General features: G+C 51.3%; 1 protein-coding gene across 1 annotated transcript in view; it reads left to right on the plus strand.

Annotated features, from left to right (window-relative positions):
* Window positions 1–17,525, plus strand: part of LOC128723345 (uncharacterized) — a 95,821-nt gene that overhangs the window by 67,170 nt on the left and 11,126 nt on the right. Inside the window, 29 exon segments of the mRNA XM_053817074.1 lie at window positions 60–371; window positions 473–805; window positions 872–1,483; window positions 1,584–2,222; window positions 2,448–2,759; window positions 2,861–3,871; window positions 3,960–4,610; window positions 4,836–5,147; window positions 5,249–5,581; window positions 5,648–6,259; window positions 6,348–6,998; window positions 7,224–7,586; window positions 7,637–7,969; window positions 8,036–8,647; window positions 8,736–9,386; window positions 9,612–9,923; window positions 10,025–10,357; window positions 10,424–11,035; window positions 11,124–11,774; window positions 12,000–12,311; window positions 12,413–12,754; window positions 12,812–13,423; window positions 13,512–14,162; window positions 14,388–14,699; window positions 14,801–15,133; window positions 15,200–15,811; window positions 15,900–16,550; window positions 16,776–17,087; window positions 17,189–17,521. Of these exon segments, the coding sequence (XP_053673049.1) occupies window positions 60–371; window positions 473–805; window positions 872–1,483; window positions 1,584–2,222; window positions 2,448–2,759; window positions 2,861–3,871; window positions 3,960–4,610; window positions 4,836–5,147; window positions 5,249–5,581; window positions 5,648–6,259; window positions 6,348–6,998; window positions 7,224–7,586; window positions 7,637–7,969; window positions 8,036–8,647; window positions 8,736–9,386; window positions 9,612–9,923; window positions 10,025–10,357; window positions 10,424–11,035; window positions 11,124–11,774; window positions 12,000–12,311; window positions 12,413–12,754; window positions 12,812–13,423; window positions 13,512–14,162; window positions 14,388–14,699; window positions 14,801–15,133; window positions 15,200–15,811; window positions 15,900–16,550; window positions 16,776–17,087; window positions 17,189–17,521 (14,115 nt within the window).

Here is a 17,525-nt window from a genome sequence, read left to right on the forward strand (position 1 = left end):
CGCTGTACCCCTGATGTATGTTCCTGAATCATGTGTTGTCTCTCCTATTTGCACTGCAGCGGTAAAAGAATACGTCAACCCTTGCCAACCGAGTCCCTGCGGGCCAAACAGCCAATGTCGGGAGATCAATGGGCAGGCAGTTTGCTCGTGTTTGCCTACCTACGTTGGTTCTCCTCCGGGATGTCGCCCAGAATGTGTGGTGAGCTCGGAATGTGCCTTAGACAAGGCTTGCGTCAACCAGAAATGCGTTGATCCATGTCCTGGAACATGTGGAACCAACGCAAGGTGCAACGTCAATAACCACAGTCCCATTTGCTCATGTCAGTCAGGATTTACTGGTGATCCGTTCACTCGATGCTATCCAATTCCACGTAAGAAGACCCCTTTATCCATCTCTATATTGCTCTTCACTGTAGCTCCATGTTTGCATATCTTCAACCCTACCATTCCGTCGGTTTATTTTTCACAATAGCTCCGGTTCAAGACACGCCAATCGTTGTGAGAAATCCATGCGTTCCTTCTCCGTGCGGTCCAAACTCACAATGTCGCGATGCGAACGGTTCTCCTTCTTGTTCATGCTTAAGTAACTACATTGGATCACCTCCGAATTGCCGGCCTGAGTGCTCAATCAACGCGGAATGTCCAAGTAATCAGGCTTGCATGAACGAGAAGTGTCGAGACCCGTGTCCCGGATCATGTGGCATCAACGCGAGGTGTAACGTTATAAATCACACGCCCATATGCTCTTGTGAAGTAGGATACACAGGAGATCCCTTCACCAGCTGTAGGCCAATGCCACCGCCACGTAAGAATTGCCTCGAGATCCCATGCCTTTCCGATCAGTTCATAATAGAACCCCTTCGTCCAACAGCGCCCGAACCAGTCAACGACGATCCTTGCAATCCATCGCCCTGTGGAGCAAACGCACAATGTCAGAATGGTATTTGCACATGCTTGCCAGAATACCAAGGCGATCCGTACCGAGGCTGCAGGCCCGAGTGCGTTTTGAACTCGGACTGCGCTCGGGACAGGGCCTGTATTCGTAGCAAATGTGTAGATCCGTGCCCGGGTACGTGTGGTCAAGATGCACTGTGCGAAGTGATCAATCATATTCCGATGTGCCGATGTCCGGATGGAATGGCTGGAAATGCATTCGTACAGTGTCGACCGCAGCAAGCCCCGGCCGTGACTAACCCATGTAGTCCATCGCCTTGCGGGCCTAACAGCCAGTGTCGCGAAATCAACGGACAAGCCGTGTGCTCCTGTGTTCCAGGGTACATTGGTAGCCCTCCGACGTGTCGTCCGGAGTGCGTTGTAAGTGCAGAATGCCCACAGAACCAAGCTTGTACCAACCAGAAATGTAGGGATCCTTGTCCTGGAACCTGTGGAGTGGGTGCCAGATGCTCGGTTGTGAATCATAATCCGATCTGCAGCTGCCCCGAAAGATACACTGGTGATCCGTTCGTGCGTTGCCAGCCGATGAGTACGTTTCTCAGCCTTATGCTTTCCCACTCGCCTTCGATCTCGATCGCTTACGATCACTCTTTCCCGTCATTCTCGATCACTTTCAGTCGAACCTCCAGTACAAATGACCCCAACCAATCCATGTCAACCATCTCCTTGCGGACCAAATGCACAGTGCCGTGCAGTAGGTGACTCCCCATCTTGTACATGTATAGAGGGCATGATAGGCGCCCCGCCGAATTGCCGTCCGGAATGTATTAGCAACTCCGATTGCTCAAACAACTTGGCATGCATACGACAAAAGTGCCAAGATCCATGTCCAGGAGCGTGTGGCGCAAATGCGGAATGTAGGGTTGTGAGCCATACTCCGATGTGCATTTGTGCTGTTGGATACACTGGCGACCCCTTCACGCAATGCGTTCCATTCCAACAAGATGCACCCAAAGACCAAACGACACCTTGTCTGCCCAACCCTTGCGGAGCCAATGCTCAGTGCAGGGAGCAAAACGGTGCTGGAGCGTGTACGTGTATTGAGGATCATTTCGGAAACCCCTACGAAGGATGTCGTCCAGAATGTGTACTCAATTCGGACTGCCCATCGAACAGGGCTTGCGTCAGGAACAAGTGCCAAGACCCGTGTCCTGGCACCTGCGGCCAGAACGCTGACTGTCAGGTTGTGAATCACCTACCGTCGTGTACTTGCTTCCCTGGATACGAGGGAGATCCGTTCAGATATTGTAACATCGAACAAAGAGAACGTAAGAAATCCGAGCTCATTATGCCTGATGCTTGCTTTTGATCTTGCTTTATTCGACCATGCTTAGTTAGACTACGATTGTTGACTCGCCTTCACTCAGACTACTCTGACAAAACACATCACGACTCGTTGACTTCGCAATCCCCAATCCCCTTGCAGTTGCTTTTCGCTGTACCCCTGATGTATGTTCCTGAATCATGTGTTGTCTCTCCTATTTGCACTGCAGCGGTAAAAGAATACGTCAACCCTTGCCAACCGAGTCCCTGCGGGCCAAACAGCCAATGTCGGGAGATCAATGGGCAGGCAGTTTGCTCGTGTTTGCCTACCTACGTTGGTTCTCCTCCGGGATGTCGCCCAGAATGTGTGGTGAGCTCGGAATGTGCCTTAGACAAGGCTTGCGTCAACCAGAAATGCGTTGATCCATGTCCTGGAACATGTGGAACCAACGCAAGGTGCAACGTCAATAACCACAGTCCCATTTGCTCATGTCAGTCAGGATTTACTGGTGATCCGTTCACTCGATGCTATCCAATTCCACGTAAGAAGACCCCTTTATCCATCTCTATATTGCTCTTCACTGTAGCTCCATGTTTGCATATCTTCAACCCTACCATTCCGTCGGTTTATTTTTCACAATAGCTCCGGTTCAAGACACGCCAATCGTTGTGAGAAATCCATGCGTTCCTTCTCCGTGCGGTCCAAACTCACAATGTCGCGATGCGAACGGTTCTCCTTCTTGTTCATGCTTAAGTAACTACATTGGATCACCTCCGAATTGCCGGCCTGAGTGCTCAATCAACGCGGAATGTCCAAGTAATCAGGCTTGCATGAACGAGAAGTGTCGAGACCCGTGTCCCGGATCATGTGGCATCAACGCGAGGTGTAACGTTATAAATCACACGCCCATATGCTCTTGTGAAGTAGGATACACAGGAGATCCCTTCACCAGCTGTAGGCCAATGCCACCGCCACGTAAGAATTGCCTCGAGATCCCATGCCTTTCCGATCAGTTCATAATAGAACCCCTTCGTCCAACAGCGCCCGAACCAGTCAACGACGATCCTTGCAATCCATCGCCCTGTGGAGCAAACGCACAATGTCAGAATGGTATTTGCACATGCTTGCCAGAATACCAAGGCGATCCGTACCGAGGCTGCAGGCCCGAGTGCGTTTTGAACTCGGACTGCGCTCGGGATAGGGCCTGTATTCGTAGCAAATGTGTAGATCCGTGCCCGGGTACGTGTGGTCAAGATGCACTGTGCGAAGTGATCAATCATATTCCGATGTGCCGATGTCCGGATGGAATGGCTGGAAATGCATTCGTACAGTGTCGACCGCAGCAAGCCCCGGCCGTGACTAACCCATGTAGTCCATCGCCTTGCGGGCCTAACAGCCAGTGTCGCGAAATCAACGGACAAGCCGTGTGCTCCTGTGTTCCAGGGTACATTGGTAGCCCTCCGACGTGTCGTCCGGAGTGCGTTGTAAGTGCAGAATGCTCACAGAACCAAGCTTGTACCAACCAGAAATGTAGGGATCCTTGTCCTGGAACCTGTGGAGTGGGTGCCAGATGCTCGGTTGTGAATCATAATCCGATCTGCAGCTGCCCCGAAAGATACACTGGTGATCCGTTCGTGCGTTGCCAGCCGATGAGTACGTTTCTCAGCCTTATGCTTTCCCACTCGCCTTCGATCTCGATCGCTTACGATCACTCTTTCCCGTCATTCTCGATCACTTTCAGTCGAACCTCCAGTACAAATGACCCCAACCAATCCATGTCAACCATCTCCTTGCGGACCAAATGCACAGTGCCGTGCAGTAGGTGACTCCCCATCTTGTACATGTATAGAGGGCATGATAGGCGCCCCGCCGAATTGCCGTCCGGAATGTATTAGCAACTCCGATTGCTCAAACAACTTGGCATGCATACGACAAAAGTGCCAAGATCCATGTCCAGGAGCGTGTGGCGCAAATGCGGAATGTAGGGTTGTGAGCCATACTCCGATGTGCATTTGTGCTGTTGGATACACTGGCGACCCCTTCACGCAATGCGTTCCATTCCAACAAGATGCACCCAAAGACCAAACGACACCTTGTCTGCCCAACCCTTGCGGAGCCAATGCTCAGTGCAGGGAGCAAAACGGTGCTGGAGCGTGTACGTGTATTGAGGATCATTTCGGAAACCCCTACGAAGGATGTCGTCCAGAATGTGTACTCAATTCGGACTGCCCATCGAACAGGGCTTGCGTCAGGAACAAGTGCCAAGACCCGTGTCCTGGCACCTGCGGCCAGAACGCTGACTGTCAGGTTGTGAATCACCTACCGTCGTGTACTTGCTTCCCTGGATACGAGGGAGATCCGTTCAGATATTGTAACATCGAACAAAGAGAACGTAAGAAATCCGAGCTCATTATGCCTGATGCTTGCTTTTGATCTTGCTTTATTCGACCATGCTTAGTTAGACTACGATTGTTGACTCGCCTTCACTCAGACTACTCTGACAAAACACATCACGACTCGTTGACTTCGCAATCCCCAATCCCCTTGCAGTTGCTTTTCGCTGTACCCCTGATGTATGTTCCTGAATCATGTGTTGTCTCTCCTATTTGCACTGCAGCGGTAAAAGAATACGTCAACCCTTGCCAACCGAGTCCCTGCGGGCCAAACAGCCAATGTCGGGAGATCAATGGGCAGGCAGTTTGCTCGTGTTTGCCTACCTACGTTGGTTCTCCTCCGGGATGTCGCCCAGAATGTGTGGTGAGCTCGGAATGTGCCTTAGACAAGGCTTGCGTCAACCAGAAATGCGTTGATCCATGTCCTGGAACATGTGGAACCAACGCAAGGTGCAACGTCAATAACCACAGTCCCATTTGCTCATGTCAGTCAGGATTTACTGGTGATCCGTTCACTCGATGCTATCCAATTCCACGTAAGAAGACCCCTTTATCCATCTCTATATTGCTCTTCACTGTAGCTCCATGTTTGCATATCTTCAACCCTACCATTCCGTCGGTTTATTTTTCACAATAGCTCCGGTTCAAGACACGCCAATCGTTGTGAGAAATCCATGCGTTCCTTCTCCGTGCGGTCCAAACTCACAATGTCGCGATGCGAACGGTTCTCCTTCTTGTTCATGCTTAAGTAACTACATTGGATCACCTCCGAATTGCCGGCCTGAGTGCTCAATCAACGCGGAATGTCCAAGTAATCAGGCTTGCATGAACGAGAAGTGTCGAGACCCGTGTCCCGGATCATGTGGCATCAACGCGAGGTGTATCGTTATAAATCACACTCCTATTTGTACGTGTGAGGTGGGATACACAGGAGATCCCTTCACCAGCTGTAGGCCAATGCCACCGCCACGTAAGAATTGCCTCGAGATCCCATGCCTTTCCGATCAGTTCATAATAGAACCCCTTCGTCCAACAGCGCCCGAACCAGTCAACGACGATCCTTGCAATCCATCGCCCTGTGGAGCAAACGCACAATGTCAGAATGGTATTTGCACATGCTTGCCAGAATACCAAGGCGATCCGTACCGAGGCTGCAGGCCCGAGTGCGTTTTGAACTCGGACTGCGCTCGGGACAGGGCCTGTATTCGTAGCAAATGTGTAGATCCGTGCCCGGGTACGTGTGGTCAAGATGCACTGTGCGAAGTGATCAATCATATTCCGATGTGCCGATGTCCGGATGGAATGGCTGGAAATGCATTCGTACAGTGTCGACCGCAGCAAGCCCCGGCCGTGACTAACCCATGTAGTCCATCGCCTTGCGGGCCTAACAGCCAGTGTCGCGAAATCAACGGACAAGCCGTGTGCTCCTGTGTTCCAGGGTACATTGGTAGCCCTCCGACGTGTCGTCCGGAGTGCGTTGTAAGTGCAGAATGCCCACAGAACCAAGCTTGTACCAACCAGAAATGTAGGGATCCTTGTCCTGGAACCTGTGGAGTGGGTGCCAGATGCTCGGTTGTGAATCATAATCCGATCTGCAGCTGCCCCGAAAGATACACTGGTGATCCGTTCGTGCGTTGCCAGCCGATGAGTACGTTTCTCAGCCTTATGCTTTCCCACTCGCCTTCGATCTCGATCGCTTACGATCACTCTTTCCCGTCATTCTCGATCACTTTCAGTCGAACCTCCAGTACAAATGACCCCAACCAATCCATGTCAACCATCTCCTTGCGGACCAAATGCACAGTGCCGTGCAGTAGGTGACTCCCCATCTTGTACATGTATAGAGGGCATGATAGGCGCCCCGCCGAATTGCCGTCCGGAATGTATTAGCAACTCCGATTGCTCAAACAACTTGGCATGCATACGACAAAAGTGCCAAGATCCATGTCCAGGAGCGTGTGGCGCAAATGCGGAATGTAGGGTTGTGAGCCATACTCCGATGTGCATTTGTGCTGTTGGATACACTGGCGACCCCTTCACGCAATGCGTTCCATTCCAACAAGATGCACCCAAAGACCAAACGACACCTTGTCTGCCCAACCCTTGCGGAGCCAATGCTCAGTGCAGGGAGCAAAACGGTGCTGGAGCGTGTACGTGTATTGAGGATCATTTCGGAAACCCCTACGAAGGATGTCGTCCAGAATGTGTACTCAATTCGGACTGCCCATCGAACAGGGCTTGCGTCAGGAACAAGTGCCAAGACCCGTGTCCTGGCACCTGCGGCCAGAACGCTGACTGTCAGGTTGTGAATCACCTACCGTCGTGTACTTGCTTCCCTGGATACGAGGGAGATCCGTTCAGATATTGTAACATCGAACAAAGAGAACGTAAGAAATCCGAGCTCATTATGCCTGATGCTTGCTTTTGATCTTGCTTTATTCGACCATGCTTAGTTAGACTACGATTGTTGACTCGCCTTCACTCAGACTACTCTGACAAAACACATCACGACTCGTTGACTTCGCAATCCCCAATCCCCTTGCAGTTGCTTTTCGCTGTACCCCTGATGTATGTTCCTGAATCATGTGTTGTCTCTCCTATTTGCACTGCAGCGGTAAAAGAATACGTCAACCCTTGCCAACCGAGTCCCTGCGGGCCAAACAGCCAATGTCGGGAGATCAATGGGCAGGCAGTTTGCTCGTGTTTGCCTACCTACGTTGGTTCTCCTCCGGGATGTCGCCCAGAATGTGTGGTGAGCTCGGAATGTGCCTTAGACAAGGCTTGCGTCAACCAGAAATGCGTTGATCCATGTCCTGGAACATGTGGAACCAACGCAAGGTGCAACGTCAATAACCACAGTCCCATTTGCTCATGTCAGTCAGGATTTACTGGTGATCCGTTCACTCGATGCTATCCAATTCCACGTAAGAAGACCCCTTTATCCATCTCTATATTGCTCTTCACTGTAGCTCCATGTTTGCATATCTTCAACCCTACCATTCCGTCGGTTTATTTTTCACAATAGCTCCGGTTCAAGACACGCCAATCGTTGTGAGAAATCCATGCGTTCCTTCTCCGTGCGGTCCAAACTCACAATGTCGCGATGCGAACGGTTCTCCTTCTTGTTCATGCTTAAGTAACTACATTGGATCACCTCCGAATTGCCGGCCTGAGTGCTCAATCAACGCGGAATGTCCAAGTAATCAGGCTTGCATGAACGAGAAGTGTCGAGACCCGTGTCCCGGATCATGTGGCATCAACGCGAGGTGTAACGTTATAAATCACACGCCCATATGCTCTTGTGAAGTAGGATACACAGGAGATCCCTTCACCAGCTGTAGGCCAATGCCACCGCCACGTAAGAATTGCCTCGAGATCCCATGCCTTTCCGATCAGTTCATAATAGAACCCCTTCGTCCAACAGCGCCCGAACCAGTCAACGACGATCCTTGCAATCCATCGCCCTGTGGAGCAAACGCACAATGTCAGAATGGTATTTGCACATGCTTGCCAGAATACCAAGGCGATCCGTACCGAGGCTGCAGGCCCGAGTGCGTTTTGAACTCGGACTGCGCTCGGGATAGGGCCTGTATTCGTAGCAAATGTGTAGATCCGTGCCCGGGTACGTGTGGTCAAGATGCACTGTGCGAAGTGATCAATCATATTCCGATGTGCCGATGTCCGGATGGAATGGCTGGAAATGCATTCGTACAGTGTCGACCGCAGCAAGCCCCGGCCGTGACTAACCCATGTAGTCCATCGCCTTGCGGGCCTAACAGCCAGTGTCGCGAAATCAACGGACAAGCCGTGTGCTCCTGTGTTCCAGGGTACATTGGTAGCCCTCCGACGTGTCGTCCGGAGTGCGTTGTAAGTGCAGAATGCCCACAGAACCAAGCTTGTACCAACCAGAAATGTAGGGATCCTTGTCCTGGAACCTGTGGAGTGGGTGCCAGATGCTCGGTTGTGAATCATAATCCGATCTGCAGCTGCCCCGAAAGATACACTGGTGATCCGTTCGTGCGTTGCCAGCCGATGAGTACGTTTCTCAGCCTTATGCTTTCCCACTCGCCTTCGATCTCGATCGCTTACGATCACTCTTTCCCGTCATTCTCGATCACTTTCAGTCGAACCTCCAGTACAAATGACCCCAACCAATCCATGTCAACCATCTCCTTGCGGACCAAATGCACAGTGCCGTGCAGTAGGTGACTCCCCATCTTGTACATGTATAGAGGGCATGATAGGCGCCCCGCCGAATTGCCGTCCGGAATGTATTAGCAACTCCGATTGCTCAAACAACTTGGCATGCATACGACAAAAGTGCCAAGATCCATGTCCAGGAGCGTGTGGCGCAAATGCGGAATGTAGGGTTGTGAGCCATACTCCGATGTGCATTTGTGCTGTTGGATACACTGGCGACCCCTTCACGCAATGCGTTCCATTCCAACAAGATGCACCCAAAGACCAAACGACACCTTGTCTGCCCAACCCTTGCGGAGCCAATGCTCAGTGCAGGGAGCAAAACGGTGCTGGAGCGTGTACGTGTATTGAGGATCATTTCGGAAACCCCTACGAAGGATGTCGTCCAGAATGTGTACTCAATTCGGACTGCCCATCGAACAGGGCTTGCGTCAGGAACAAGTGCCAAGACCCGTGTCCTGGCACCTGCGGCCAGAACGCTGACTGTCAGGTTGTGAATCACCTACCGTCGTGTACTTGCTTCCCTGGATACGAGGGAGATCCGTTCAGATATTGTAACATCGAACAAAGAGAACGTAAGAAATCCGAGCTCATTATGTCTGATGCTTGCTTTTGATCTTGCTTTATTCGACCATGCTTAGTTAGACTACGATTGTTGACTCGCCTTCACTCAGACTACTCTGACAAAACACATCACGACTCGTTGACTTCGCAATCCCCAATCCCCTTGCAGTTGCTTTTCGCTGTACCCCTGATGTATGTTCCTGAATCATGTGTTGTCTCTCCTATTTGCACTGCAGCGGTAAAAGAATACGTCAACCCTTGCCAACCGAGTCCCTGCGGGCCAAACAGCCAATGTCGGGAGATCAATGGGCAGGCAGTTTGCTCGTGTTTGCCTACCTACGTTGGTTCTCCTCCGGGATGTCGCCCAGAATGTGTGGTGAGCTCGGAATGTGCCTTAGACAAGGCTTGCGTCAACCAGAAATGCGTTGATCCATGTCCTGGAACATGTGGAACCAACGCAAGGTGCAACGTCAATAACCACAGTCCCATTTGCTCATGTCAGTCAGGATTTACTGGTGATCCGTTCACTCGATGCTATCCAATTCCACGTAAGAAGACCCCTTTATCCATCTCTATATTGCTCTTCACTGTAGCTCCATGTTTGCATATCTTCAACCCTACCATTCCGTCGGTTTATTTTTCACAATAGCTCCGGTTCAAGACACGCCAATCGTTGTGAGAAATCCATGCGTTCCTTCTCCGTGCGGTCCAAACTCACAATGTCGCGATGCGAACGGTTCTCCTTCTTGTTCATGCTTAAGTAACTACATTGGATCACCTCCGAATTGCCGGCCTGAGTGCTCAATCAACGCGGAATGTCCAAGTAATCAGGCTTGCATGAACGAGAAGTGTCGAGACCCGTGTCCCGGATCATGTGGCATCAACGCGAGGTGTATCGTTATAAATCACACTCCTATTTGTACGTGTGAGGTGGGATACACAGGAGATCCCTTCACCAGCTGTAGGCCAATGCCACCGCCACGTAAGAATTGCCTCGAGATCCCATGCCTTTCCGATCAGTTCATAATAGAACCCCTTCGTCCAACAGCGCCCGAACCAGTCAACGACGATCCTTGCAATCCATCGCCCTGTGGAGCAAACGCACAATGTCAGAATGGTATTTGCACATGCTTGCCAGAATACCAAGGCGATCCGTACCGAGGCTGCAGGCCCGAGTGCGTTTTGAACTCGGACTGCGCTCGGGACAGGGCCTGTATTCGTAGCAAATGTGTAGATCCGTGCCCGGGTACGTGTGGTCAAGATGCACTGTGCGAAGTGATCAATCATATTCCGATGTGCCGATGTCCGGATGGAATGGCTGGAAATGCATTCGTACAGTGTCGACCGCAGCAAGCCCCGGCCGTGACTAACCCATGTAGTCCATCGCCTTGCGGGCCTAACAGCCAGTGTCGCGAAATCAACGGACAAGCCGTGTGCTCCTGTGTTCCAGGGTACATTGGTAGCCCTCCGACGTGTCGTCCGGAGTGCGTTGTAAGTGCAGAATGCCCACAGAACCAAGCTTGTACCAACCAGAAATGTAGGGATCCTTGTCCTGGAACCTGTGGAGTGGGTGCCAGATGCTCGGTTGTGAATCATAATCCGATCTGCAGCTGCCCCGAAAGATACACTGGTGATCCGTTCGTGCGTTGCCAGCCGATGAGTACGTTTCTCAGCCTTATGCTTTCCCACTCGCCTTCGATCTCGATCGCTTACGATCACTCTTTCCCGTCATTCTCGATCACTTTCAGTCGAACCTCCAGTACAAATGACCCCAACCAATCCATGTCAACCATCTCCTTGCGGACCAAATGCACAGTGCCGTGCAGTAGGTGACTCCCCATCTTGTACATGTATAGAGGGCATGATAGGCGCCCCGCCGAATTGCCGTCCGGAATGTATTAGCAACTCCGATTGCTCAAACAACTTGGCATGCATACGACAAAAGTGCCAAGATCCATGTCCAGGAGCGTGTGGCGCAAATGCGGAATGTAGGGTTGTGAGCCATACTCCGATGTGCATTTGTGCTGTTGGATACACTGGCGACCCCTTCACGCAATGCGTTCCATTCCAACAAGATGCACCCAAAGACCAAACGACACCTTGTCTGCCCAACCCTTGCGGAGCCAATGCTCAGTGCAGGGAGCAAAACGGTGCTGGAGCGTGTACGTGTATTGAGGATCATTTCGGAAACCCCTACGAAGGATGTCGTCCAGAATGTGTACTCAATTCGGACTGCCCATCGAACAGGGCTTGCGTCAGGAACAAGTGCCAAGACCCGTGTCCTGGCACCTGCGGCCAGAACGCTGACTGTCAGGTTGTGAATCACCTACCGTCGTGTACTTGCTTCCCTGGATACGAGGGAGATCCGTTCAGATATTGTAACATCGAACAAAGAGAACGTAAGAAATCCGAGCTCATTATGCCTGATGCTTGCTTTTGATCTTGCTTTATTCGACCATGCTTAGTTAGACTACGATTGTTGACTCGCCTTCACTCAGACTACTCTGACAAAACACATCACGACTCGTTGACTTCGCAATCCCCAATCCCCTTGCAGTTGCTTTTCGCTGTACCCCTGATGTATGTTCCTGAATCATGTGTTGTCTCTCCTATTTGCACTGCAGCGGTAAAAGAATACGTCAACCCTTGCCAACCGAGTCCCTGCGGGCCAAACAGCCAATGTCGGGAGATCAATGGGCAGGCAGTTTGCTCGTGTTTGCCTACCTACGTTGGTTCTCCTCCGGGATGTCGCCCAGAATGTGTGGTGAGCTCGGAATGTGCCTTAGACAAGGCTTGCGTCAACCAGAAATGCGTTGATCCATGTCCTGGAACATGTGGAACCAACGCAAGGTGCAACGTCAATAACCACAGTCCCATTTGCTCATGTCAGTCAGGATTTACTGGTGATCCGTTCACTCGATGCTATCCAATTCCACGTAAGAAGACCCCTTTATCCATCTCTATATTGCTCTTCACTGTAGCTCCATGTTTGCATATCTTCAACCCTACCATTCCGTCGGTTTATTTTTCACAATAGCTCCGGTTCAAGACACGCCAATCGTTGTGAGAAATCCATGCGTTCCTTCTCCGTGCGGTCCAAACTCACAATGTCGCGATGCGAACGGTTCTCCTTCTTGTTCATGCTTAAGTAACTACATTGGATCACCTCCGAATTGCCGGCCTGAGTGCTCAATCAACGCGGAATGTCCAAGTAATCAGGCTTGCATGAACGAGAAGTGTCGAGACCCGTGTCCCGGATCATGTGGCATCAACGCGAGGTGTATCGTTATAAATCACACTCCTATTTGTACGTGTGAGGTGGGATACACAGGAGATCCCTTCACCAGCTGTAGGCCAATGCCACCGCCACGTAAGAATTGCCTCGAGATCCCATGCCTTTCCGATCAGTTCATAATAGAACCCCTTCGTCCAACAGCGCCCGAACCAGTCAACGACGATCCTTGCAATCCATCGCCCTGTGGAGCAAACGCACAATGTCAGAATGGTATTTGCACATGCTTGCCAGAATACCAAGGCGATCCGTACCGAGGCTGCAGGCCCGAGTGCGTTTTGAACTCGGACTGCGCTCGGGACAGGGCCTGTATTCGTAGCAAATGTGTAGATCCGTGCCCGGGTACGTGTGGTCAAGATGCACTGTGCGAAGTGATCAATCATATTCCGATGTGCCGATGTCCGGATGGAATGGCTGGAAATGCATTCGTACAGTGTCGACCGCAGCAAGCCCCGGCCGTGACTAACCCATGTAGTCCATCGCCTTGCGGGCCTAACAGCCAGTGTCGCGAAATCAACGGACAAGCCGTGTGCTCCTGTGTTCCAGGGTACATTGGTAGCCCTCCGACGTGTCGTCCGGAGTGCGTTGTAAGTGCAGAATGCCCACAGAACCAAGCTTGTACCAACCAGAAATGTAGGGATCCTTGTCCTGGAACCTGTGGAGTGGGTGCCAGATGCTCGGTTGTGAATCATAATCCGATCTGCAGCTGCCCCGAAAGATACACTGGTGATCCGTTCGTGCGTTGCCAGCCGATGAGTACGTTTCTCAGCCTTATGCTTTCCCACTCGCCTTCGATCTCGATCGCTTACGATCACTCTTTCCCGTCATTCTCGATCACTTTCAGTCGAACCTCCAGTACAAATGACCCCAACCAATCCATGTCAACCATCTCCTTGCGGACCAAATGCACAGTGCCGTGCAGTAGGTGACTCCCCATCTTGTACATGTATAGAGGGCATGATAGGCGCCCCGCCGAATTGCCGTCCGGAATGTATTAGCAACTCCGATTGCTCAAACAACTTGGCATGCATACGACAAAAGTGCCAAGATCCATGTCCAGGAGCGTGTGGCGCAAATGCGGAATGTAGGGTTGTGAGCCATACTCCGATGTGCATTTGTGCTGTTGGATACACTGGCGACCCCTTCACGCAATGCGTTCCATTCCAACAAGATGCACCCAAAGACCAAACGACACCTTGTCTGCCCAACCCTTGCGGAGCCAATGCTCAGTGCAGGGAGCAAAACGGTGCTGGAGCGTGTACGTGTATTGAGGATCATTTCGGAAACCCCTACGAAGGATGTCGTCCAGAATGTGTACTCAATTCGGACTGCCCATCGAACAGGGCTTGCGTCAGGAACAAGTGCCAAGACCCGTGTCCTGGCACCTGCGGCCAGAACGCTGACTGTCAGGTTGTGAATCACCTACCGTCGTGTACTTGCTTCCCTGGATACGAGGGAGATCCGTTCAGATATTGTAACATCGAACAAAGAGAACGTAAGAAATCCGAGCTCATTATGTCTGATGCTTGCTTTTGATCTTGCTTTATTCGACCATGCTTAGTTAGACTACGATTGTTGACTCGCCTTCACTCAGACTACTCTGACAAAACACATCACGACTCGTTGACTTCGCAATCCCCAATCCCCTTGCAGTTGCTTTTCGCTGTACCCCTGATGTATGTTCCTGAATCATGTGTTGTCTCTCCTATTTGCACTGCAGCGGTAAAAGAATACGTCAACCCTTGCCAACCGAGTCCCTGCGGGCCAAACAGCCAATGTCGGGAGATCAATGGGCAGGCAGTTTGCTCGTGTTTGCCTACCTACGTTGGTTCTCCTCCGGGATGTCGCCCAGAATGTGTGGTGAGCTCGGAATGTGCCTTAGACAAGGCTTGCGTCAACCAGAAATGCGTTGATCCATGTCCTGGAACATGTGGAACCAACGCAAGGTGCAACGTCAATAACCACAGTCCCATTTGCTCATGTCAGTCAGGATTTACTGGTGATCCGTTCACTCGATGCTATCCAATTCCACGTAAGAAGACCCCTTTATCCATCTCTATATTGCTCTTCACTGTAGCTCCATGTTTGCATATCTTCAACCCTACCATTCCGTCGGTTTATTTTTCACAATAGCTCCGGTTCAAGACACGCCAATCGTTGTGAGAAATCCATGCGTTCCTTCTCCGTGCGGTCCAAACTCGCAATGTCGCGATGTGAACGGTTCTCCTTCTTGTTCATGCTTAAGTAACTACATTGGATCACCTCCGAATTGCCGGCCTGAGTGCTCAATCAACGCGGAATGTCCAAGTAATCAGGCTTGCATGAACGAGAAATGTCGAGACCCGTGTCCCGGATCATGTGGCATCAACGCGAGGTGTAACGTTATAAATCACACTCCTATTTGTACGTGTGAGGTGGGATACACAGGAGATCCCTTCACCAGCTGTAGGCCAATGCCACCGCCACGTAAGAATTGCCTCGAGATCCCATGCCTTTCCGATCAGTTCATAATAGAACCCCTTCGTCCAACAGCGCCCGAACCAGTCAACGACGATCCTTGCAATCCATCGCCCTGTGGAGCAAACGCACAATGTCAGAATGGTATTTGCACATGCTTGCCAGAATACCAAGGCGATCCGTACCGAGGCTGCAGGCCCGAGTGCGTTTTGAACTCGGACTGCGCTCGGGACAGGGCCTGTATTCGTAGCAAATGTGTAGATCCGTGCCCGGGTACGTGTGGTCAAGATGCACTGTGCGAAGTGATCAATCATATTCCGATGTGCCGATGTCCGGATGGAATGGCTGGAAATGCATTCGTACAGTGTCGACCGCAGCAAGCCCCGGCCGTGACTAACCCATGTAGTCCATCGCCTTGCGGGCCTAACAGCCAGTGTCGCGAAATCAACGGACAAGCCGTGTGCTCCTGTGTTCCAGGGTACATTGGTAGCCCTCCGACGTGTCGTCCGGAGTGCGTTGTAAGTGCAGAATGCCCACAGAACCAAGCTTGTACCAACCAGAAATGTAGGGATCCTTGTCCTGGAACCTGTGGAGTGGGTGCCAGATGCTCGGTTGTGAATCATAATCCGATCTGCAGCTGCCCCGAAAGATACACTGGTGATCCGTTCGTGCGTTGCCAGCCGATGAGTACGTTTCTCAGCCTTATGCTTTCCCACTCGCCTTCGATCTCGATCGCTTACGATCACTCTTTCCCGTCATTCTCGATCACTTTCAGTCGAACCTCCAGTACAAATGACCCCAACCAATCCATGTCAACCATCTCCTTGCGGACCAAATGCACAGTGCCGTGCAGTAGGTGACTCCCCATCTTGTACATGTATAGAGGGCATGATAGGCGCCCCGCCGAATTGCCGTCCGGAATGTATTAGCAACTCCGATTGCTCAAACAACTTGGCATGCATACGACAAAAGTGCCAAGATCCATGTCCAGGAGCGTGTGGCGCAAATGCGGAATGTAGGGTTGTGAGCCATACTCCGATGTGCATTTGTGCTGTTGGATACACTGGCGACCCCTTCACGCAATGCGTTCCATTCCAACAAGATGCACCCAAAGACCAAACGACACCTTGTCTGCCCAACCCTTGCGGAGCCAATGCTCAGTGCAGGGAGCAAAACGGTGCTGGAGCGTGTACGTGTATTGAGGATCATTTCGGAAACCCCTACGAAGGATGTCGTCCAGAATGTGTACTCAATTCGGACTGCCCATCGAACAGGGCTTGCGTCAGGAACAAGTGCCAAGACCCGTGTCCTGGCACCTGCGGGCAGAACGCTGACTGTCAGGTTGTGAATCACCTACCGTCGTGTACTTGCTTCCCTGGATACGAGGGAGATCCGTTCAGATATTGTAACATCGAACAAAGAGAACGTAAGAAATCCGAGCTCATTATGTCTGATGCTTGCTTTTGATCTTGCTTTATTCGACCATGCTTAGTTAGACTACGATTGTTGACTCGCCTTCACTCAGACTACTCTGACAAAACACATCACGACTCGTTGACTTCGCAATCCCCAATCCCCTTGCAGTTGCTTTTCGCTGTACCCCTGATGTATGTTCCTGAATCATGTGTTGTCTCTCCTATTTGCACTGCAGCGGTAAAAGAATACGTCAACCCTTGCCAACCGAGTCCCTGCGGGCCAAACAGCCAATGTCGGGAGATCAATGGGCAGGCAGTTTGCTCGTGTTTGCCTACCTACGTTGGTTCTCCTCCGGGATGTCGCCCAGAATGTGTGGTGAGCTCGGAATGTGCCTTAGACAAGGCTTGCGTCAACCAGAAATGCGTTGATCCATGTCCTGGAACATGTGGAACCAACGCAAGGTGCAACGTCAATAACCACAGTCCCATTTGCTCATGTCAGTCAGGATTTACTGGTGATCCGTTCACTCGATGCTATCCAATTCCACGTAAGAAGACCCCTTTATCCATCTCTATATTGCTCTTCACTGTAGCTCCATGTTTGCATATCTTCAACCCTACCATTCCGTCGGTTTATTTTTCACAATAGCTCCGGTTCAAGACACGCCAATCGTTGTGAGAAATCCATGCGTTCCTTCTCCGTGCGGTCCAAACTCACAATGTCGCGATGCGAACGGTTCTCCTTCTTGTTCATGCTTAAGTAACTACATTGGATCACCTCCGAATTGCCGGCCTGAGTGCTCAATCAACGCGGAATGTCCAAGTAATCAGGCTTGCATGAACGAGAAGTGTCGAGACCCGTGTCCCGGATCATGTGGCATCAACGCGAGGTGTATCGTTATAAATCACACTCCTATTTGTACGTGTGAGGTGGGATACACAGGAGATCCCTTCACCAGCTGTAGGCCAATGCCACCGCCACGTAA

This window comes from Anopheles nili, chromosome 3, assembly GCF_943737925.1.
Source record: "Anopheles nili chromosome 3, idAnoNiliSN_F5_01, whole genome shotgun sequence".
In the NCBI taxonomy this organism is placed as follows: Eukaryota; Metazoa; Arthropoda; class Insecta; order Diptera; family Culicidae; genus Anopheles; species Anopheles nili.